Source organism: Mugil cephalus, chromosome 16 (assembly GCF_022458985.1).
Source record: "Mugil cephalus isolate CIBA_MC_2020 chromosome 16, CIBA_Mcephalus_1.1, whole genome shotgun sequence".
In the NCBI taxonomy this organism is placed as follows: Eukaryota; Metazoa; Chordata; class Actinopteri; order Mugiliformes; family Mugilidae; genus Mugil; species Mugil cephalus.
Genome location: NC_061785.1, coordinates 20,257,012 through 20,278,155, shown reverse-complemented (window position 1 = coordinate 20,278,155; position 21,144 = coordinate 20,257,012). Strand labels below are relative to the sequence as shown.

The following is a 21,144-nucleotide window of genomic DNA, read 5'->3' as shown; positions in this document are numbered from 1 at the left end:
CCACCATTGGAAGACTTGTGGGTTCATGCTAAGGGTCAACATGATGTTTACTCAAAGTGGGTTTGAAGTGGTCATTGATTAACCAGTGAGTAATCCAGAGATGAAGAACTCGCTCTGGTCCACATCCAAACCCTCAAATCGCGCTCGCTAACCGTCTTCTGAGAGTCTTTCCCAGGAATGAAGGTAAATGTTGTTTTAAAATATTCATTTCTCCATTTTTTTTCAAATTGCATTACCTCATAATAACGTCGCAGGTATTACATGTTCTGTAAAGTGACACAGCAGGTGACTGACACTTCGTCTTGCAACAGGCTCTGACATGAGAGGATCCAAACTGTTTTCTGAGCTGATCACTCAGACGCCGGCGAGCCACTCTGACACTTTTCTTTAAGACAAGGACGCTTCTGAGCTAAATATATTCCTAACCAGTATCTAATCAAACACACGCTACTTTTCCGTGATGATGTTGTGCTCCCGCTTGCGGCCGTCGCTGCCTCATCTGCTGTCCATGAGGCTTGTGGGTACCGTGGCCTCCAGGACCGTAGCGGTCAAGCAGCCCCCGCTTCTCTCTGCCACTCTGGCCTTCGAGGATCCCAGCGCCTTCCGGGTGAAGAGCTTTGGTGAGCTGATCCGTGCTCTGGGCATCTTCCACTTCTGCTCGTTTCCAGTGCTGGTTAACAACTGTGGAAAGGTGAGAATCCAAATCATCAGCAATGATCATACTATGGAGGAAAATAGGACCAGTTATGGATAGATTGTATTCTTTTCTTGGCCAGTCTGTTTAGCTGAGGAGCACACGTTAAAGTCGTATTCTGTGCCTCCTCTCTAACCTGAAGCTTCACCTCTGTTGTTTCGCTTCTTTCCCCTCTTCTTTTCCAGCTGATGTCGGTTGCACGCACCCTCCTGGGAAGGAGAGGCTTCTCCTTGCTGCTGCGGCCCACGGTGTATGCCCAATTTGTGGCTGGGGAGAATGAGAGTGAGATCTCTCGGTCCATGGAGAAGATGAGCTTGCTGGGACTGAGGCCCATGCTGGCTGTGCCTATTGAGGAAGACCTGGGCGAGAGCACAGGGTATGGCACAATCTTAGAAGTCAGAGGGCCCAAGACAGACAATGGATGCAGCTAAGGATTTAGAAACATGGTGATTTTGAGAGAACCAGAAGGGGACAAAATAATAGACGTGCAGAGCGTAGTCCACTCCCAACATTTATGGACTAGTATTTCTGCCTCTGCATATCAGGAAGAGAATATTTAAAGGCTCATAATTACTCAAAGGCTCCACTGGTAGCACTTCTCTATGCTGCTGTGTGAAGTCCATTCCGGTCTCATGTGTTGGTTTGTCCCCTCTAGAGAGAAAAGGTATGAGGACAACATGGAGGCCATGCTGGAATGCGTGCGAATGTCCCACAGCAACGCCTGGAGCAAAGACCCGATGATGCAGCTGAAGATCACCGCCCTGCTCAGCCCGGAGCTGTGTGTAAGGCTACGTCTCATAGAGGCTTTCCGTTTCGATTCTCATTCACAAATTCGGTTTCAGGAAATGAAAGTTTCCTTGTCCTTACAAATGTCAACCATTAGAACATAAGTGCTGATTCAGACAACATTCACGTTATTACATTAGACAACTTTAGGCTTTTTCTTCGTGGTAACTAATAAATCAGTTATATTCAGCATTCATACAGAGGTGGACCTTGAAGACCACATTAGACCCTGATTAGACCTGAGAATGTTTCCTTGATCTTCTCTGATTGGCTGAATGAAAACCACAAACTTCTAAATGTCACTGAGAGGCACAGGGACAGAATTTAACATGTGACCGTACATGGCCCCATAAATGGTAAAATGGTGATGAAAATAAATCCAACTTTTGATGTCCATAGAAATAAGAGAATTGTGTGCAGAACTTGTTGAGGAGTTGGGTTTAGTCACCCTGCAGGACTGGAGGGTGAAGAACCAGTTAAGTTCTTTGCTGTTCGACTTTAGAGTTTTCTGACAATCGTGGTTATAATTTCAACCACCAGCGAAATGTCCACATGACCGTGGCAGCACATGTGATGAATTTGGTTCGCGTCCAAATGTTCAGACGCAGTATGTGGGAATAAAAGATAAGAAAACACATGCTGGTGTCCCCAGTTGGTTTTGAACCCGCACCCCCACCTCTTCCCTCCCTCCTGCACCGTATTTCACTATCTACTCTCTCTGGTTTTTTGTTTTTTTTTGGTCACAGGTAAAACTCACAACCCTCATCGCTCAACAACCGTATGATCTGAATCTCCTCGTCAGAGCAATGGATGGAGAGGTGAGGCTGCAATCCACCAAATACCTCTACAGCATGTGCGTATACAGTCATTATGGTGAAGCTGTTTCTGATATTTATTCTTTCAGCCAATCACGTTCCCTGGTTTGGATGAAAAGGAGATGACCCACTTCCTGTGTGGTCTGCGGAGACTCAACAAAATAGCTGAGGTGCAGATGTTACTTCATTCATTCATTAAATTCAAAGAAGATATTTTAATGAGTCCTGCTACAAGTTTAATGTAAAGATCGATTGTTTTTTAGGCAAGTGTGAACAAAGTTCGAGTCCTGGTTGATGCCGAGTACACCTACATGAACCCTGCCCTCTCTCTTGTCACCATGGCGATGATGAAGAAGTTTAACAAAGATGGCGCCTGGATCTGGAACACCTATCAATGTTACCTGAAGGCAATTGTCATAATTTCTCTTTTGTTTGTTTTTTTAAAGTGTCAGAGCATTTATGCTATGCTACAGTTAATACATGTGTTTCTTTAAAATGAGGTATTTTTTTTACCAGATAGAGTAGGCTACTCCTCTCTCTGCCTTGTTCAGGAGTCCAGGTCTCTGCTGTTAGAAGCTCTGCATCTGTCCAAGAGCGAGGGTTTCTGTCTGGGCGTCAAGCTGGTGAGAGGGGCCTACATGGACAAGGAAAGAAAGCTAGCAGAGAAAGAAGGTCGCCACGACCCAGTCCACCGGTGCTGGGAGGACACCAATGACAGGTGGGTCTGACGGCGGGTACATGCACGCAAGTCAACGGCAAATCTCCAAACAACCAAACGAATCTACATCTTGACCACAGTGACATGCCTTTGTGTTTGTGTTTGTGCAGCTACAACGGCTCCCTGGATGTGATGCTGGAAGTCATATCCCAGAAACCTGAGCGCTACAGGATCATAGTCGCCACTCACAACGAGGAGTCAGTGAGGCGAGCTGCTGAACGGTTAGGCTACCTAATGTTATTATGTGAAGGGGAACATGCAGCTGTACACATATACAAAATTCATAGTTTTACTAACCTCCTGCTGTGTATCATGGCTCCCAGCCCTTTTGGCTTGGGATACTTACACTGATCAGCCACAACATTAAAACCACCTTCCTAACATTGTGTAGGTCTCCCTTGTGCCTCCAAAACAGTTGTGACTCATCAGAGAATGGACGTGGACCTTCTGGTGTTGAGGGGGTTTTAATGTTGTGGCTGATCGGTGTACATCTACCAGTGGTGGCCGCTTTATCAAAATATCTCTTTTGTTATTTAATTCGTTAACAGTTAGATACCGGTAGTAAAAAGTAGCATACGCACTTGAAGCATAACACGTGTCTTGCAGCAGAACTGATTCACTCTGATGGAAACTCCATCATCTGAAAGTTTTGCAGATTTTAATCCGTGTAAATGCTCCATGTAGGATTTAACTTTGGCGGAATCTGACCTTAGAGGTTGCAAAGACCTTTTTTTTTAAATCCTTTTTACTGAATTGCTTTCCCACTTAAGACCAGAGCAAAAATCAATGACTTGAGGGCATCTGTGGGTAAATAACTCTTTACCCTGTAAACACTGTCAAAAAGGTTCCAAATTTGTTAAATCGTACCGTGATCGTCACCCAGATCTTTGGACAAACTGTTGCTGATCACATTGCACTGTGGGTAATAACGGCAGCACAGTTATTGCAACGTGTAGCTTTTTCTCAGTGGCATTAATTATGAGTCTTTATTGTGTTTTTTAACTACCCAACAACAATGTTATTATAGGAGATACATGCTTTTGTTTCATAACCCACACTGAGGGCCTTTAGCCATACGGTGTCATGTATATATTGTGCATATCATCTTCAGAATGGGAGAGCTCGGGATAGACAAAGACGGGGGCTCTGTGTGTTTTGGCCAGCTGCTGGGCATGTGTGATCACGTCTCCCTCACACTGGGTGAGCAGCACCCTCATTCTTTACATTTACATGACCCATCTTCCTCTCTGTTGAAAATGAAATGACGTCAATATCTATATGTTCACACAGCCATCTCCTCCTGAATCATTAATGCATTGAAAGTGCTGCCTTTTCCTTTAATATGTTCAATTTAACCTAGACTCATTCTGAGCATCTTTTTCCCTTCAGCTAAGGAGGGTTATGCCGTGTATAAGTCAGTGCCGTACGGCTCAGTGGAAGACACACTCCCGTACCTGGTGCGACGGGCTCAAGAGAATCGCACAGTGCTGCAGGGAATCAGAAAAGAGAGGGACCTTCTGAGGAGAGAACTCAGCCGGAGAGTGAGACTGAGAGGAGGCAGCTAACACACCACCAGCACCGAGGGAACAGGAGAGGAATTAGAGCCAGCGTGTTTGTGTAAACCTGGCTGTGAAACCACTGGAAGTGGAAGCATCATCTGTGATCTAGATTTCTAGATGGATTTACTTCAGTTGAGTTTTTCCTCAACAAAACATTATCAACAAGATTTTTTTTTCTTTTTTTGATAAGGGAGGCATTGCTACATGTACATGTAGCAATGCAAATATTTGTGAAGGTGTTTCATTCAATCACGTGCCTCCATGTTGTGTTGACAAATGTGATCAAATAAGAGTCAAACTAAATACATTTTAGTGTCATGAGTAGAAAATGCTTTTTATTTTTCTTAACTCTAGTTTGTGGACAAATGTAAACTACCCTGAGGCCATTTCCCAGGCCAGTACTGATAAGACTGAAGCCAGGTGGATGGTGTGACCTCATGTTAATGATTTCTGATCAGGAGTCTGACACTAAGAGCTTGAGTCGATTTTATTTTTTGTTTAAATAAAAATAAAATAATGCTTTGTACTGAACGTGGGTCAAACAAATAAATCTGACAAAATTTATTTCATTATTGTTTATTTGATAAATTTAAGTCAATAATACTTGACAAGTCGGACTGACGCCTGACTGTACTGCCACACTGCAACGGTTCTATTTTCTGTCAGTAGAAGTTGGTAGTACTGGAAAAAAGAGCAATCACACAATGTGTCTTTCAGCTGCTTCAGACAGATGGAAACAGTTTGGGTAAGCAGATCAGGATGCAGCCAAGTGCCAAGCACAAACTCAAGCTGTTGATGTTGTTATGGAATGAAGACTAGTTCAGGTGGCAAAACTGAAATCCACACGTTCAAAGCTCAGTAGTTGCTCTGGTTCTGATTCCTGTAGCCGCCTCGCTGGTATCCACCCTGCTTCTGCTGGTAAGAGCCTTTCTGGTCTGTGAGCGTTCAAAGAGAAAAATATGATCATTTACAAGTATCTGTGGCAGCATTTAATCATAGGTCAAAACGCATTTATTTCTACCAGAAGGTTTACACACAATTTAAAATGTTACAATCTTGTATAGTGAACAGCAATCAACCTTAACATAACATACCTCTCTGGTAGGACTGCTTCTGCTGGTAGCCACCTTTCTGATCTGTAATGCAAAGAAGAGACATTTATCGTTCAGCCAGCAAATGATACACAATGCAAACTGTACAAGACAAACAGAGGCAGAATGAAACGTGTCATCTAAACTCACCTCTGTTGAAGTAGCCTCCATAGACGCCCTGTTTGAGGTCGAAGACGCGCTCGTTGTTCTCCACCAAGCTGCCCAGTTTCTCAGCCAGCTGCAGAGCCATGTTCTGCAGAGAGGTGGGCTCTGTGCGGTGCATCACCACCGTCTGTGTGGGCTGGTCGAGTGAAGCCTATTGGGAAGAGGATGAAAACCATTAAAATGATAATAAATTGCAGTAATTGAATTGCACAGAAAGAAATCCCATGGTGGGACTTGTGTTGCTTCTACAATGATTGGAATTCACTCAGACAGATTAGAGAAACCTTCAAACTCACCATTAGCTCTTCATTGATGATCATCTTGCTGATGATGCTGTGTACCGTGGGGATCTCCAGCTCAAACATCTCAGACAGTGTCTGCATGCTGAAGGACAGACAGTAAATCTCTTCAATAAAAAGTCCTGTTCAGATAAACCTGAGGCGAGTCTTTGCTGGGCTGTTGTTTACATGAACACTGTAGTGTGAGTAGAGTGAGAGCGTTGTCGTGTACATGTGGATCCAAACTGAAGCCGACAGTGATCCCGTGCTTACCTGATAGAGTCGTACACACTGCTGTACGTGAACAGGTAAGTCCTCAGTGACTCCTCTTGGATCTTCCTATAAAAATAAAACACAGTCAGGCTTGTTAGAATCCCCCACATAATGAAGACACTAATTAAATCATAACATAATTAATAAATTACAGGGATTATCACAGATGAACGTTGAACATGAACATTTGGAAATCAATTAACTGATAAATTCTTATAAAAGTTTACACCAACCTGACGAGCATCTCGCGAACTCTCTGTGTCTCAGGGAACAGGTCCCACACTTTACTGTTCATCTTCTCATTGATGATGAATGAATGGCAGGTACGCCAGTCTCCCATCTTCATGGCCTTGCTGGCTGCCACTACGTGCTCCCTCATGCTCTCTGGGGGTCCTGGAGGGCAAACCAACAGTTAAAGTTATCCTCGGTGTGGATTAGACATGCTGGTGTAAAGGGTTTTCAGGTGTGGGGTTCGTACCCAGCAGCGGCTGTCTCTCCCCCACTCTGAGCTGGTGATGGAACTGCTTGCTGATCATCCTGCGGCGGGCGTCAAACTCATGGGCAGCCATGTAGGGGATTTCCAACAGCATGGCTGACACCAGGTACACGCACTCCAGCAGCTCCAGGTTGATGTGCATGTGGAATGGGACCTACGATGGAGAACAGAGAATACTATCAGCTTCTCCATAACCTCAGATCAAGTTTGTCCTTTTAATTCCTCACAGGGGTTTAGACTGTCTACTTTAAGATTTAGGCAGCAACACATGGAAGATTTCCATTGATGCTGTAGCTCATAACCAGGCTGTCTGACACACACGTCTGATCCTAAACATACATAATATCACAAATATAACTGAACACTATGCAGGCATGCTAGGGGTCCTGTGAATGTTAATATATTTGAACACAGGTTTAAAGCTGATGCCATCAGCAAGTCACATGTTACGTGATGATGCCAGCACAGTTTACAGACACAGGCTGTGTGAAGATGAACACCTCATGTAACAAGCTCATTTGGAACAGACCAGCCAGATCTGAGAGACTGTCAAACTGGGACGAATGGTGGAAAATGTGATAATAGGTTGAACAGCCTAAAAACCATGTAAATAATCTGTCCAATCTCTTTCCTCTCTTTAATAAATGGTTTCTTTAATAAAATAGGTTAAAACAACAGGCCATATGAAAAGTTTCTAGGAGGGATCTACAGGAGAGAATCAAAACTAGTTATTGAGTAGGGCAGCTGTGTTGAAAACATGGAGACCCCATTTTTTTGTTTTGTTCTAATTCTAATTTGAACTTTTGATGGTCCTAGATGAAAGGTGATCACCAAAGTGATTGCTCTCTATGTTGGAAGGGACAAGTCTGTAGCCGTGGCAAATATCACACAGTTAAGATACTTAATTCACACATGTAACCTCATGAAAGCCACAGGGAAATTCTTAGTATCACATGTCGGCACAATGGCACTAGGTTGTATACTCCAAATGTTGGTACAAAATCTAGACCAAACTAGTGCCACACATTCCTATTTGTTTGGCAAAATGAGGATTCAACAAGCAAGTCCTCACCAACACCACCTTGGACAGGAGATTATCGTCTATGTCGGACTTACTTGTCTTCTCTTTTCAATCTTCTCCTGCTCTGCATTTCTCTCCTGCATGTTCCTCATGAGCAAACCTTGTCCCAGGAGCTCCTTGGCACGGCCAGAAGACTGGATATCCAACAAAGCATTGTGGGCGTCTTTAATCATTCCCTGCCTAAAAGCGCAAATGCCAAGCTGGACCATGGTTCTGTTGTACAGGATCTAGGAAACAAGGAAAAAGAAAAGCGGTAAAACAAGTGATTATTATTCTAATTTAGGCTATTATTACTGCACCCAAATATGTTTAGTGTTGCTTTGTGCCTGCTCACCTGTACAGGTGGGTCAGCGTGTTGGATGTTGTCCTGCAGGTGGCTCATCAGCATCAGGTCACGTGCCTGGTACCAGCGTGAATGCAGAGCGTGGTGGTAGATGTGGCAGAGGATAGCACAGGTACGGATACGGTCGGTACGATCCTTGGCATAGATGAACTTGCAGAGACGGTCCATGATCACGGCACTGTCCTCCCCTTCGCTCTCCTCCTGGTCCTGCTCAGACTAAACAGCACAGAAACAATCCGGTCCGTCACACTTAACAATAACCTCATTAAGACACTGTATACACACACAGAAAGAAGACACATCCCACTCAGATTTCTTTATTTAAATTTGAGCTGTATCTTTCTCCCACACTGGCTGTCCCATTCCTTTCTCACCTTGGACTCTCCCTGGAGGCCGAGGCTGCGTCTGTGAGCTTTGTAGTCAAACTTGTAGTAGGTGTGCATGATTCTGCGCAGGTAGATGCGGCAGATCTCTTCTGTGCTGCCTTTGGCCTCCAAGTAGGTGAGCAGCCGGTCAATGATGCCACAAACTCGCCCCTCATCTTTGAGATTGTCAACGTACTCTGAAAGGAAGCGCAGAGAAGAAATCAATGAGGACGACGAAAAAGCAAAAGGAGAATAAAGAGATCCAAAAAGATTCACTACCAACCTTGTGAGTGAGGATCAGTGTTCTGCATGATCTTGACAAACTCTTCATCCATTCTTTCTACCAGTGTTAACACACATCCACGCACTCTGAAAGGCTAACAAACAACAACATAGCAATTACTATTTGTTTGCTGTAATGTCTTCCTCAGTCGGAGCTTAAACCTTACAGACACAAGACACGTATTAAGTGTCTGTTCCCAGACAATCTACTCATCAACCAGCCTGTGGATGCGTGGTCATAAAAGCAGTACATTAGTGGATGCACGAGGAGCCAAAAGGGTGTCAGACAACTGTGTCAGGCCTGAAATAAGGAGAAGTGACAGAGGGAAGTGGTTTGTTGTTGAAAATCTGCTAGTCAACGGATTAAGTTCCCAGAGGTTTAGATAAAATCCCTAGTTCATAGCTGATGACCAGAAAAGACACGTAGAACAAAAAACGAAAAGAAAAGACAAATTACCTGGTCTGAGATTCCCAGATTCTCACTGTCCTCTGCAATGTTCTCCCCAATGAAGATGTTGTTGTTCTCAAAGAGGATGTCCAGCAGCTCGTCAATACAATCCAGGCACTTCTTCCACATGTCGGGCTAAAAGCAGTGCAAAACACCACATTTACAACTTTATACTAAAGGGTTGCCAGATCAAAGAAGAATTAAATACTTAACTCAGTTAAAAATTATATTAAAGTAAAGGTCGCACCTTCATGAAGGCTGCCAAGTTGGGGTTGTAGTCATAGAGGGAGGCAATGATGTTAAACTTAATTTTGACCAAGATGCCTTGACCCAAGTTATGCTCAGCAGATATGCCTGCCAGGGCATGAAGGAGCTCAATCTGGGCAGCTCTGTAGGCAGGTGAAGAGAAAAAGGAAGGAGAAGAGATGAGTTATAAACCAACTTTTTTTTTTTTTTTTACATTCATTCATTCACACACACACACACACACACACACACATATATATATATATATATATATATATATATATATATATATATAGCAATGATTAACACTATGGTGACTGATACAAGTGTAAAAGCAAACTTACATCAGCTCTTGCAATTGACAAAACTTACAAAAACGTGCCTCTAGACACATTATGGGCCTACATATATGTTTCTTTTATTGCGTGTAAAATATGTTGTCAGTCCCACTATTAATTTGATCTTTATTTAATGGTGTGTTTTTACCTGTCTGTGCCCTTCTTGCCTCTTGCTTGCAGGATCTCATTCAGCTTCTTCACCACCACTGCAGTGTTGATCTCTGTGCCTTTAGCAAACATCTTGGGTTTCTCCTGAGAGATGGACAGAACCATAAAACCAGATCAAGCAGAGTACTTAAATTCACATCATGTGGTTTCTTTTGAGTCAAATGATTCTTAACAAGCATTTCCTTTTTCCTTAAACATCCTCTACAAAAATGTCTGGTGGTTGACTCCTAATGTCACTACCTTAACTGAACACATTTGGCTTGTAAAAAAGGCTAATAACTTCGATACAATACAGCACTGTGAAAAAGAGAAATAGGAGGATGAATAGCATCTCATTTGCAGAAGATTGTGTTAAAAGGGACTTTTATCTTGATCTCATCTCACCTTAACCAGAGGGACACCTCCCTTAACCTTCTCCCAGCCTCCCTCAGGATCATCTCCCATCTCCTCTTCTGCCTCCTCCTCCAGGCGCTCTTTCTTTTTGGGCTTCTTCTTCTTCCCAATCTTCTTTTCGGACTTCTCTGTCTCCTGAGTCCTGAGGAAAGATGTGGAGTGTGTGGTGGTGTCAAAGGAGCAATATACATGACTACTACACTGTACTATATATGTCTATTGCATGTAATTAATTGGTAAATAAAACAACTCAAATAAAAATTCCCCTAAAAAGTTTTTTTAGTTATAAAAACAAAAAACTAAGAGACTCACTTCTTAAGGAAGACCACAGCCAGGGATTCACTCTTTCCTCCCCCTTCCTCATCTGAACTCTCACTGCCACTGTCAACAGTGTCTGAGCCCCAGTCTTCATCATTGTCATCGTCATCACTAGAAGAGGACTCATCCTGTCAGAGGGAGACAAACTGGACATTAGTCTTTGAGCATGAACACAAGTATTAGGTCTTTTACACCAGATTTCTCACATCTAATAAGCCACATAGTCCTCTTACCCCAGATCCCTTGGCAGACTTCAGGAACTTGCTGGCTTCTGGAGCAGCCTCAGGCTTTTTCTTTAGGAAGGCCTTGGCCGTCACTCCATCCTCATCGCCTTCTCCACCACTTTCAGAAGAGGATCCTTGTGACAAAGAATTTACAATGAATTAAAGAGATAAAGCTTGAACGCATTCAATCAGTATGTCTTAAATATTGTGATGATATAATCTGGAACACAAGACCATTTCTATCAGTGACTTCCTGAGATAATACAACCGTGAATTTTAGTCTTTTTAATTAAATGTAATAATATACAAATGGTTTGTAGTGTATGCAATAATGAACAACAATTTTATAGAGATATTGAGACCTAACATGAAACTTACCAGAATCCTCCGGCTCCTTCTCCTCCTCTTCATCAGCCGACTCCAGTGGGTTCTAATGGGCAGAAAGAGCTTTTATTGTCATTTATCTAGTCAAACCTCATGTGCAAATTCCCACTCCCCTTTCTCAGTCACAGACATTAACAGACAGGGCATGTGCCCAGTGCAGCACGAGTCAAGAAAAAACAGTGACCAGAAAACAATTACATAGGACAAAGACAGCAGGCAGCCAAAAAGACATTGATTAGGACAAAGATAACAGACAACAAACACACTACACAAGAACAAAGTGACAACAGTGACAACACAAAGGATGTTGCCATAGTTAAACATCCCACATAGACGTTGCACCCAAAGGTCAAGGAAATCTTAAAAGCAGCTAATTTTCTATTACAGGAAACTAAAACCGTCTTATTTACCTCCTTGTACGCAGCAATTTCTGTTTCGTAATCTCTGTTGTACTTGCGGATTTTCTGGCGCAGCGTGCTGAGAGCTTTTGCGTTGTTTTTGTTCATCTTCTTCTTTCCCTCTTTATCCTCCCAAAGCTATGGGAAAAATATTGTTAACCATTAGTTGCAAGAAAAGCAAATATCACATTATTAAATGTGAAAGTTGCGCCTTAACAATAAGATACCGACCTGGTTCAGGTAATCCTCCAAGTCAGCCAGAAGTCGGATATAGAAAGAGGGAACACCCTCTTTATCCACTATGTTCTTGCTTTTTAGGAAGGCTCGACATAACTGCTCAAACTCCTCCAGACATTTGGCCATGTCGCGAATTTTCATAGCATTGCGGATCGTCTTAATGAGGTTGGTCAGCTCCTCAAACCTAAGATGTAAAAGTGAGCGTGTTCAAATCATACACTGACGATTTGTACAGTTTTGTGCTTAAGTATTATATTTAATGTGACACCACACTAACCTTTTGTCTTTGGCGCTGCGCACCACTCTTTTGGTGTCCTCCTCATCATCACTGAGAAGCAACGACCTGGAAAAGCAATGCACATGTGAACGATCACTACAAAATAACCACTGAAGGACTGACAATGAGACTTATTCTAGGTTGCACTCACTGCTTGAAAGTAGTCCCGGGTGCTTTAGGGGTGATCTCGTCAGCGGATGAGGACTCCTCTGACTCACTGTCAGACCCGGTGGCGAAGAAACGAGACATTGCTGAAGGAAGCTGTCAATCTGTAAAAGCAAAATTACATGAATAAGGAATGGTGTTAAAGAGATTACATCAAATAATGCACTGTTAATAAATGCTGTTACACATCTTTAATACATCCGTACAAAACAATGTCACTTAGCCACTGATGTTTGTATTTGAACTGGTTGTCCTTTACAGAGGATCATTTTCTCTGTGATTTGGATGTACCACAATTTTGTGATGTATTATGTTCGATGTCACACAATTGCAATTTTGCAAGTGAATTATTATTTTTGCCATAGCTAGTGAATGTTGTTGTGAACCTCCAATATCGATACACAGCAGGAAAAATGAACGTCCGTTTAAAAGTACTGTGTGTACGACATCATAAATGCGTTGCTACTGTGACACATGTAGCTAGCCATAGATACACTGTCACCCAGCAACAACGACTAGCTGTAAGGGAGCCCGTTAATGTTTGGGTTGCTACACTGTAGTGAGACGGTACCGACTTTGAACAATATCAAAATATAAATTGTCTGAAGAGCATATTTAAGGTGACTGCTGCGGGTATGCATTAAAGCGTTGATGAGGCTTTTAAAAGGACGCCGGTAACGTCAGCAGCCTGCATCTGTACCCTTCCCTCGGCTAACGATGTGTACCATTGACAGATGCAGCTAGTCCAGTAGCTAAAGACAACTAAACAAGCTTAAAACAAACTTAAGTTGCAGCTACAAGTCTCGCGCAATGACTTTAAACAAAATTCTCATATATACATACACCACAGCACACTAGTTAGTAAGATAATATCGACTTCCCGGATAACGGAGGGCGACCACTAACGTGTTCGCAGCTAAGCTAACGTTAGCATCAATCGAGGGAGAACCAGGCCTCCTCGCACGTAAAACCAACATACACACTCGGCAAAATCGTATACCACACAACTTCATCAAGTTTAAGATATTAAGACTCACCTATGCCCCTGAATAAATCGTACTGTGGTGTATCTGTTCACTCTGAGATGTTATAAAATCCAGTTTTGCAGTGGAGCGGCCACAGATAAAACGTGCGACAGTCTTGCCGGGCACTTGCGTCAGGAAAGGAAGTGACGTATGGGTCAACGCAATGTACCGATGGTCCACATCAGATTAGAGGTATTATTGTGTCCAAGTGCCCATATTATTAATATCTCATTAGAAAATATTTAAAGTTTAAACCCGAAAGCGACCAAAACAAGAAGTTTGTGTGAAAAATATAATATTGTCTGCATTTCACTCAACCTCGAGTCCTTTTATTTTGACTTTGGTTATTTGTTGTAATTTTGTCTTATTTCTATTAGTATGGTAACTGCTTTCATACTGACCATTTTTGCATTGCTGTACACTTTCTGTATATATTTTGTCGATTATTAAAAAGAAAAATAGAATAACGGTGAGAAGCTTCTGGGTTTATACCGCCACCTAGCGGGGAAGATCTCCATCACACACATATAGTAAGCCCACTCAAAACCATTTAACAAAGCACATTTATTTAAAATTTCTCAGATTAATACATACTCTCAAATCGACTTCAAGTTTTTCAGAGTTTGAAGATGGCAACACCCCAGCCTCCAAAAATGATTTTTTAAAATCTGGAAACTCAATTTTACAGAGTATAAATATTAACACAAAAGTAATACTCAAAATACAGCATCGGTTGAATTGAGGGGATTAAGGACTTTTAATCCAAAGGAGAAAAATCACACAAGTAATTTAAAAGCTCTGCTTGTTAGACAAGTGTGTTACTCAATTTACAATGGTTAGAAAAAAAAAAAATCTCCAGTTCCAATTTTCCAAGTTCCAACACTCTATTTCAGACCAAATTTCAATATTATAACTGGTGAAACAAAGTTACTATTGTACAGATAATATTGATAAAACAGAGCAGTACAACATGTAAAAACAAGGACATCAGTGAGTAAAATAGTGTTACATGTAAGCATTTTTAATAGTAAAATCTATTTATTGAATCCATTTTTTTCTTTTTACAATAGTTAATTTTTCAATTCACAATATGCTATTAAAACCAGAAGACTTTAGGGACCAGTGTCAGCATTCTTCCTCTTGTTTCCTGTACTTAAGTAGCTCTGCAATATATAAAACAAAAACAAAAAAAAGGAAAAGGAAAATTGCATCAATAACAGAGACATGTAACAAAACAAATGAATCACTATTCTGTACAGACCCGAAAATCCAACTACACCATGATCTGCCTCGGTTTATGCAAGAAACAAAAACAGCAACACACTAGTGTTTTTATTGACCTTTGAAACAGTAGCCAGGTGTTCATATGAATAATGAAACAGGGTTGCCATTCTAAAGTTTATTTTAGGAGGGTAACTAGGCAAACCAATGGCAATCATCCACACTATTTGCACTAAACAGAGTGTAGCTTGGAAAGATAGCAGTTGTATTTCAGAATGCTGAAGTAGTACTTTCAGATGAAGTATAAGTAGCATGTCATTTTCAAAGTCATTTAAAATAATCAATTCATACCTGCAGTCAGTCTCTTCACTTCTTCTGAGGTTACTTTGAGTTGCTGTTCAAGTACAGCACATTTGGCACAACCTGGAACACAAATTGAATGATTATATTCCTGGGGATGAAGTGTCTTGTCAAATAGTCATTTAGCTTTGTATAGACCGTAAAGTGATAGAACATAGTGATAGTCATAGTTCCTCTTGTTAATGCTGCAGAATCAGACCTGTTCAACCATATATTATATGTATATATACATATACACACACACACACACATATACATATATATACATACATACATACACACACATACACACACACCCATATGCATAAACATATATTCAACAAAATAAAACAAAGAAAAAACAAGGAACCCCATCCCCCCCAAACAACACCCACCATTGTTGGTTTCAGCGCTACATCTTATTAAACCTTAGAAGACAAGCTTCATATGTGAAATCTAAAGGAATATCAAGAAGAACAAAAACAAATGTACAATATGTACATCGCAATGACTTGAATTAAATAATTATTAATAAACTTTTTTGTTGACTATTATATTTGGGTTCCACCATATTGGCTGGTTTATCAGAGTATCCGTGTTGATTCTTAGGACGTTTGTACATGACTATAGAATGATGAATGTCACTTCAATGGGAGTACTAATCAGTAAGTTAGGTAGTTTTTTTCATATGGTATAGACATTTAGAGCCAATATTTAAGCTTTGTAACATATACTCTTCAATGGCTGTCTAGACTTTATTCACCGCCAGATCAATAAACATATTTACTTGCTGACAACCAAATGATAAGCAATAGTGAAAAAAGTTAGGAAGCTACAGACCACCATGTCCTTTATATTATTTGGTTAGTCTTCATTGGTGTCTTAATTTATAAAAAAAAACTTTAATTTGATAGATGGTCTGTGTCAATAGGCACAATAAATAAGTATCTTAAGCCCTTTAATGTCTGTTCTGGCATCTCGGCTCTGCTCACTGTGTATACCTTGAGATTTAGCTAGTGGAGCTCGATGGTTGGTTGCAGGTGGTTTCAGGGCTCTGGCTCTACCGGCAGCATCACAAGACGTTGAGGTCTCTGTAGTATTTGCTGGCACTGTGGCATCTGAAAACATCAAGAAGAGGTCCAGGTTAGTGAACTCACACATCCCTTCAGCAAATCATATCACAGTCAGATATCAGAGTTAACTGTTTGTCAAACAACAACACACCATCTTTTTGGCTTTTAGCTGGCGCAGCTCTCAGGCTGGTTTTTGGCTGATTCAGGTTTTTAGCTCGGTTTGAAGTGTCACATGCAGATGGTAGGGATTCAACACTACCGGATGGCACGAGAGAATCTGAAAGGATGAAAAACATCAGCGTGACACATAATATAACTAACCTGTAAGTTGTACACATTTACTGAGCTCACGACAGACCTCACGTGTCTTTTGTGAACACAGTAATCACTTGAAAAAGCTGAATTATTATAGGACTCCTTTGCAGCAACTTAATATTTACCCATTCTCTTCCTCTTCGATAGTGGCAAAGGTTCACCTCTGGTTAAAGCGTGCTTCTTTGTTTGTGAAGTCTTTGCCACAGGGTTGGGAACTGTATTGTGTATTAATAAGGGGGAAAATGAATACACTGTGAAGAAGCGTAATGTCACACAAGGCACCATTTTCTGAGGCATTCCCCAGCAATACCATTATATCAGTATATCACATAGTCTCTTGTCCTCACTGCTAATAAAGCTTTAAAAAACACCCTTCAAATGAATGCTGTGCTTGAACTAATCAAACTTCATCTAGATGTAAATTTAAAGGTATAAAAAAAAGTTCTAAGCTTAAAAACGTTTAGTTAATAGTGAAATTGAGAAAAAAAATAAAAGAATAACAGAGAAATACATGTGTGTAATTGAAGTCCCAGTTTCAACAGTTAAATTTACTTTAAACAGTTGTGTTTACTTTTCATATTTGTAACTGAAAAGCACAATATAATCAGCTAAAGCAGACAGTACCTGTAGATCCACATTGTTTATCAGTATTTGTAGAAGTCGGTATATTGCTTCTTGCTGATGGAGGCCTTAGACCCGGTGCAGCTCTCTGGATGGCTGACGGAATAGCAGACAACCGTGGTTTCAACAAACCAGAACCGGGCTGCTTGGACCCTGAAGATCGACACAGAGAGGAGACTGTGAGTAAAAGGTAAGATGGCATTTAAGGAAGGAGGTTCTTGTGACTGTCATGCTGCACTGCCTACCTGTTGTTGAAGCACGTAAGTTGTAGGAGCTTGACGTTCCTGTGGCCTTGAATGCACAAGGACAGAAGACATTAGTGACTGACTTATCAGTGAATACAGTCAATGTTTGGTCTCAATCATAAAATAGAAGTGAATTCAAAATACAGGACTGAAAGGGGCTACTAAGTTTGTGTGATCCATACACGCAAAAGGAATGTAACAAGACATTCAACACGTCTTACCCCCTGTGGTGCATCAGAAGCTGCAGCAGCTCTTAGACCTTTGCTTTGGGCTCTTTGTCTGGTCATGGGCAGACCTGATGTCAGTGACTCAGTTGGTCCTGGAAGTGTAGAGGCAGGCTTATACTTCAGCTGGGATACAGTTTTTGAAGGAGGCCAGAGGGATTTAGCAGCAGGTTGCAAGAATGTTTTTCGGTCACCGATGATGTTTGATGGTACATCTGAAGGCATCTGATCCACTGGCTTTTTGGGACCCTCGCTATACAGTTTCTTCTGTGCTCCTATGGTTTTGGCCTCGTCTCTCACAGTGGAGAAGTGGAACACTTTACAGTTTGTCATTGGTGTCGAAGTGATCAAGGAATCCACCTTTAAATCCAACGTGTCATCCAAATTGAATGTGTTTGTTTTGTTCTCTGCAGTCATGATCTGATGGCTTAAAGTGTCAGACAGACCCTCTTTCATATTCAGACCTAACTTTGACTGATCCTTAGTCTCATGTCTGCCATCTCCAGAAGCTACCTCCAAAACAGGATTAGCTTCAAATGTGCCCTCAGTAGTTTCAACTGGCTTGGCACTAGGATCTGTAGCAGCTTCCGGCTCATTATGTTTTGAAAATTCAGGAGGGTGGATTTCTGAACTGTTGTCTTTCAGGCTAGTGGTTAGATTACACACTTTAGGGGAGGAGGGCTTGTCCAAAGTGTTCAGGTGACTCTCACTTGAGCTCGTTTCTGACAAAGTTATTGTGCCATTCTGTTTTGGAAGTTTACAATCAAAAGTGTTGTTCTGGAGGTCAACAGCTGGAGCAACAACCACTTCCTGGGAAGTTGTGCCGTTGCTGGATATTTGAAGAGAACGCATGTCAAAAGTGGCATTCTGTCCATCATGTGGACTGCTTTCCTTTACAGCTGAGCAATTTGGATTCCCATCCAAGGATGTCTCAGTACTAGCCGGGCTCTTAGCATTGGGACTGTTTACATTAGATGAAGGAAGATCCAATGTCTTATTCTGAGGGCAGGGAATGGGACCAGTGGTATTTACAATAGTGGATGTACTCAGATTGGAGGTCTGAACAATGCTAAATGTGCTGTTCACAGATCCAGCGGTTTTGGGGCTCGTCTGTGGCATCTTGCTGGACGACTCTGTGCCATTACCGGTACCCAGCACTTCATCTTTAGCTTCCACTGTCTCAGCGGGGGCCATGGGTTCACAGTGAAGCTCTGAGCTGACTTTCTTTGAGCTGGTATTACACTCTATATCTGAAGTAGAGAAATGTTCACCCTGAGCAGACATGTCACTGGAGGAGGTTAAATCACGGGTAATATTAACAGGATGGGTCCCAAGTGTGTCCAAACTTTGCCCACTCTGCTCTGATGAAGATCTTCTGTTTTCCAAAACACTGCCCACAGTAATATCCTGGGTTCCTTCCAAGGAGGTTTTAATGGTTTTCTCCACACAACTCTCAGAGGGTGCACCTGACAGTTCTTCACTTTGACTCCTGTCTGTGCTGCCAGGCTCTGCCACAATTATTCCACTGTGCTCGGTCAAAGGTCTGCTGACCTTCAAACTATCCGGTGGCGAAATATCCTGAGTGACATCCATGGGTGACACTCCTGGTGAGAGCTCTGAATCACGTGTAACATCAAGGAGGGTAATTTCTGCAAAGTAGCTACCATCCAGCCGGCACTCAGGAGCATGCCTTTTGATTGCATTACAGATGCTAAGAGGAGAGGGCTTGTCCATAGTAACCCGGTGACTGTCACTTAAACTTTTGTCTGACAAAGTTAATGTGTCATTCTGTTTACGAGGTTTACAATGCAAAGTGTTGCTTTGGGCGTGAAGGGCTGCACTACCAGCTTCCCCTAAAACAGTGTTAACACCCGTCTTACCAGCTGAGCTACTGTGACTCAGGGAAGTTTCACTGGAGCTAGCCTGACTGGAAGGATCAATTTCCACTTTGGGAATGCTAATTTCAGACTGCAGAGAATCCGCTGCTTTATTCAGAGGGCAGGGTATATGCGCAGTTGTTTTTAAATCAGTGGAGGAACTCAACATCGGAGGGTCGAGAGCGGTAAAACCGTCACCGATACTCTTGGCTTGCACGGGTGTCGCAGGTGCACTCTCAGGAAGCACTGAATCATTTCTAGTCAGCTGCATTGTGGAATCACATGTACTGTCAAGTAGAGTGATTTCAGGCAGGTATTCATCATTCAGCCAGCACATAGAAGCATCTTTACCACCCAGTGGTCCAACAGAATGGCCTCCTGTTGATTTTTGACAATTCACTGTGCTGACACCAAATGGTTTGACATGTTTCAAAGGATCTAGAGACTGACGTTTATTACCAATATTTAAGTATTTTAAAACTGGTGTTAGAGCAGACTGGAAACCAGAAATCCGTGACTTTGCTTTGCATTCATTGCCGCTGCTGCTTGTTGGAGATGGGGTTGACTCTATGGAGTCACATCTGTTTACACCTTCCACCTGGACTTTGAGTCTTGAAGTCTCTGCTGCAGCACTGAGCCCAGGCGGAATATTTTCACTGCATTCATCAGCCTCTTCCTGGGTATACGAGGATTGCACTGCTGTCTGATCAGCCATGGTGGATTAGGTTTCTTTTGCTTTTACACAAACTTGTGAAACACGGCACAATAGTCAGACTTCTTGACACATATTTTAGGCCTCTGCTCGGACTGAGCCTGTGGATTAAAGGTGTCACAAAGCAAAAATTAAAATCTTACATGTTTAGATCCTTAGCATTACAGTAGTCCACAATTATTGTTGACTTGCTGATCTATATGGCATCACCTCGTGAGGTTCACAGTAAAGTCTCGCCATGACAAACGTTAAAGAACACGGTCAGTTGAGCTCACCACGAAAACACACAACGTGAACTAACGTACACAGTACAATCTCAACTGTAACTGTTAGTCAACACTGTAGTGAAGACGACACACGGCGCCGGGAACATTCAAAATACGACAGAAAAAAAAACACTGATGAACAATGTTCTGTCGTGAACGTCTATCTAGACTTGCTATGTTATTTAACTATGAGACAGTGCAGAACGAGGCTAAGCTAATTTTAGTTTGGTAACATTAGCTGGTAGAAAGGAAATAGCTTTAACTTACCTATGAACAGACACTTCTCTGTAGTTGTTTATGTTTGTTAAAGTATCCAACGAAGACTCAAATATTCCCGTTCAACTTTATGTCATCTCAAAGTTCACGAAATCACAAACGCTACCGGAGCGCCGTTCTCGTTCAAATGTCAGTTTTCTTGACGCTCATTGGATAATTCTAACCAATCATAACGCGAGGTTTCTTCTTCATGTGCGGACGAGTTGTCCACACTATGGAGCAACACTGGCATCTGCAGTTCAGATGAAAGCATTGGTCTAAAATGCAGTTCATAAGACATCACGGTAGCGCCGAATTTGGCAAGAGAATATACAAGATAACAGGAAAATATTATAATAACAATATACAAAACTATCATCACTCTGGAAAATATATAGAGAAAAATAGAAATATAAAGACATTCTGTAC

At 41.8% G+C, this 21,144-nt stretch overlaps 4 protein-coding genes across 5 annotated transcripts; 1 reads left to right on the top strand and 3 right to left on the bottom strand.

Annotated features, from left to right (window-relative positions):
• The first annotated feature begins 87 nt into the window (after positions 1-87).
• Positions 88-5,136, top strand: prodh2 (proline dehydrogenase 2). 2 transcript variants are annotated; one of them, XM_047609059.1, is made up of 11 exons: positions 88-183; positions 312-691; positions 880-1,070; positions 1,350-1,476; positions 2,227-2,298; positions 2,385-2,465; positions 2,559-2,702; positions 2,847-3,013; positions 3,124-3,234; positions 4,125-4,213; positions 4,403-5,136. In XM_047609059.1, the coding sequence occupies exons 2-11, from the start codon at positions 461-463 to the stop codon at positions 4,576-4,578; spliced, it is 1,389 nt and encodes a 462-aa protein (XP_047465015.1). In that variant the 5' UTR covers positions 88-183; positions 312-460; the 3' UTR covers positions 4,579-5,136. The 2 variants fall into 2 exon arrangements, with proteins under 2 accessions (XP_047465015.1, XP_047465016.1); XM_047609060.1 differs by lacking the exon at positions 88-183 and having other exon boundaries at positions 202-691.
• eif3c (eukaryotic translation initiation factor 3, subunit C) lies at positions 5,133-13,722 on the bottom strand. The gene is made up of 23 exons (XM_047609057.1): positions 13,580-13,722; positions 12,529-12,646; positions 12,378-12,443; positions 12,095-12,284; positions 11,876-12,001; positions 11,460-11,511; positions 11,091-11,215; positions 10,852-10,985; positions 10,531-10,681; positions 10,127-10,230; positions 9,642-9,783; positions 9,404-9,529; positions 8,948-9,041; positions 8,674-8,861; positions 8,291-8,515; positions 7,992-8,183; positions 6,858-7,029; positions 6,613-6,772; positions 6,380-6,445; positions 6,125-6,212; positions 5,814-5,979; positions 5,667-5,708; positions 5,133-5,507 (listed from the first exon to the last, which is right to left on the bottom strand). The coding sequence occupies exons 2-23, from the start codon at positions 12,624-12,626 to the stop codon at positions 5,428-5,430; spliced, it is 2,787 nt and encodes a 928-aa protein (XP_047465013.1). The 5' UTR covers positions 12,627-12,646; positions 13,580-13,722; the 3' UTR covers positions 5,133-5,427.
• Positions 13,723-14,116: 394 nt separating this feature from the next.
• On the bottom strand, positions 14,117-18,849 carry si:ch211-126c2.4 (uncharacterized threonine-rich GPI-anchored glycoprotein PJ4664.02). The gene is made up of 8 exons (XM_047608256.1): positions 17,603-18,849; positions 17,382-17,427; positions 17,140-17,289; positions 16,641-16,730; positions 16,352-16,477; positions 16,129-16,245; positions 15,140-15,211; positions 14,117-14,730 (listed from the first exon to the last, which is right to left on the bottom strand). The coding sequence occupies exons 1-8, from the start codon at positions 18,797-18,799 to the stop codon at positions 14,693-14,695; spliced, it is 1,836 nt and encodes a 611-aa protein (XP_047464212.1). The 5' UTR covers positions 18,800-18,849; the 3' UTR covers positions 14,117-14,692.
• On the bottom strand, positions 18,804-20,911 carry LOC125022840. Its single transcript, XM_047609778.1, has 3 exons — positions 20,728-20,911; positions 18,849-20,295; positions 18,804-18,816 (listed from the first exon to the last, which is right to left on the bottom strand). Exons 2-3 carry the CDS (start codon positions 20,195-20,197, stop codon positions 18,804-18,806), a joined length of 1,362 nt encoding a protein of 453 aa, XP_047465734.1. The 5' UTR covers positions 20,198-20,295; positions 20,728-20,911.
• Between the last annotated feature and the right edge of the window lie 233 nt (positions 20,912-21,144).

Bases quoted from the DNA above. Each gene is read 5' to 3' on its own strand.
- si:ch211-126c2.4 (XM_047608256.1), bottom strand. From the start codon at position 18,799: ATGGCCCCCGCTGAGACAGTGGAAGCTAAAGATGAAGTGCTGGGTACC. The intron at 16,478-16,640 runs GTAAATATTAAG...TCATCCTTTCAG, and splicing joins ATCGAAGAGGAAGAGAATGG to ATTCTCTCGTGCCATCCGGT. The intron at 14,731-15,139 runs GTATGAATTGAT...TATATATTGCAG, and splicing joins AGTGAAGAGACTGACTGCAG to AGCTACTTAAGTACAGGAAA.
- LOC125022840 (XM_047609778.1), bottom strand. From the start codon at position 20,197: ATGGCTGATCAGACAGCAGTGCAATCCTCGTATACCCAGGAAGAGGCT.
- eif3c (XM_047609057.1), bottom strand. From the start codon at position 12,626: ATGTCTCGTTTCTTCGCCACCGGGTCTGACAGTGAGTCAGAGGAGTCC. The intron at 12,444-12,528 runs GTGAGTGCAACC...TTGCTTTTCCAG, and splicing joins CCCGGGACTACTTTCAAGCA to GTCGTTGCTTCTCAGTGATG. The intron at 8,516-8,673 runs GTGAGAAAGGAA...TGTGCTGTTTAG, and splicing joins GCCTCCAGGGAGAGTCCAAG to TCTGAGCAGGACCAGGAGGA.
- prodh2 (XM_047609059.1), top strand. From the start codon at position 461: ATGATGTTGTGCTCCCGCTTGCGGCCGTCGCTGCCTCATCTGCTGTCC. The intron at 2,299-2,384 runs GTGAGGCTGCAA...TTATTCTTTCAG, and splicing joins TCAGAGCAATGGATGGAGAG to CCAATCACGTTCCCTGGTTT. The intron at 3,014-3,123 runs GTGGGTCTGACG...GTGTTTGTGCAG, and splicing joins TGGGAGGACACCAATGACAG to CTACAACGGCTCCCTGGATG.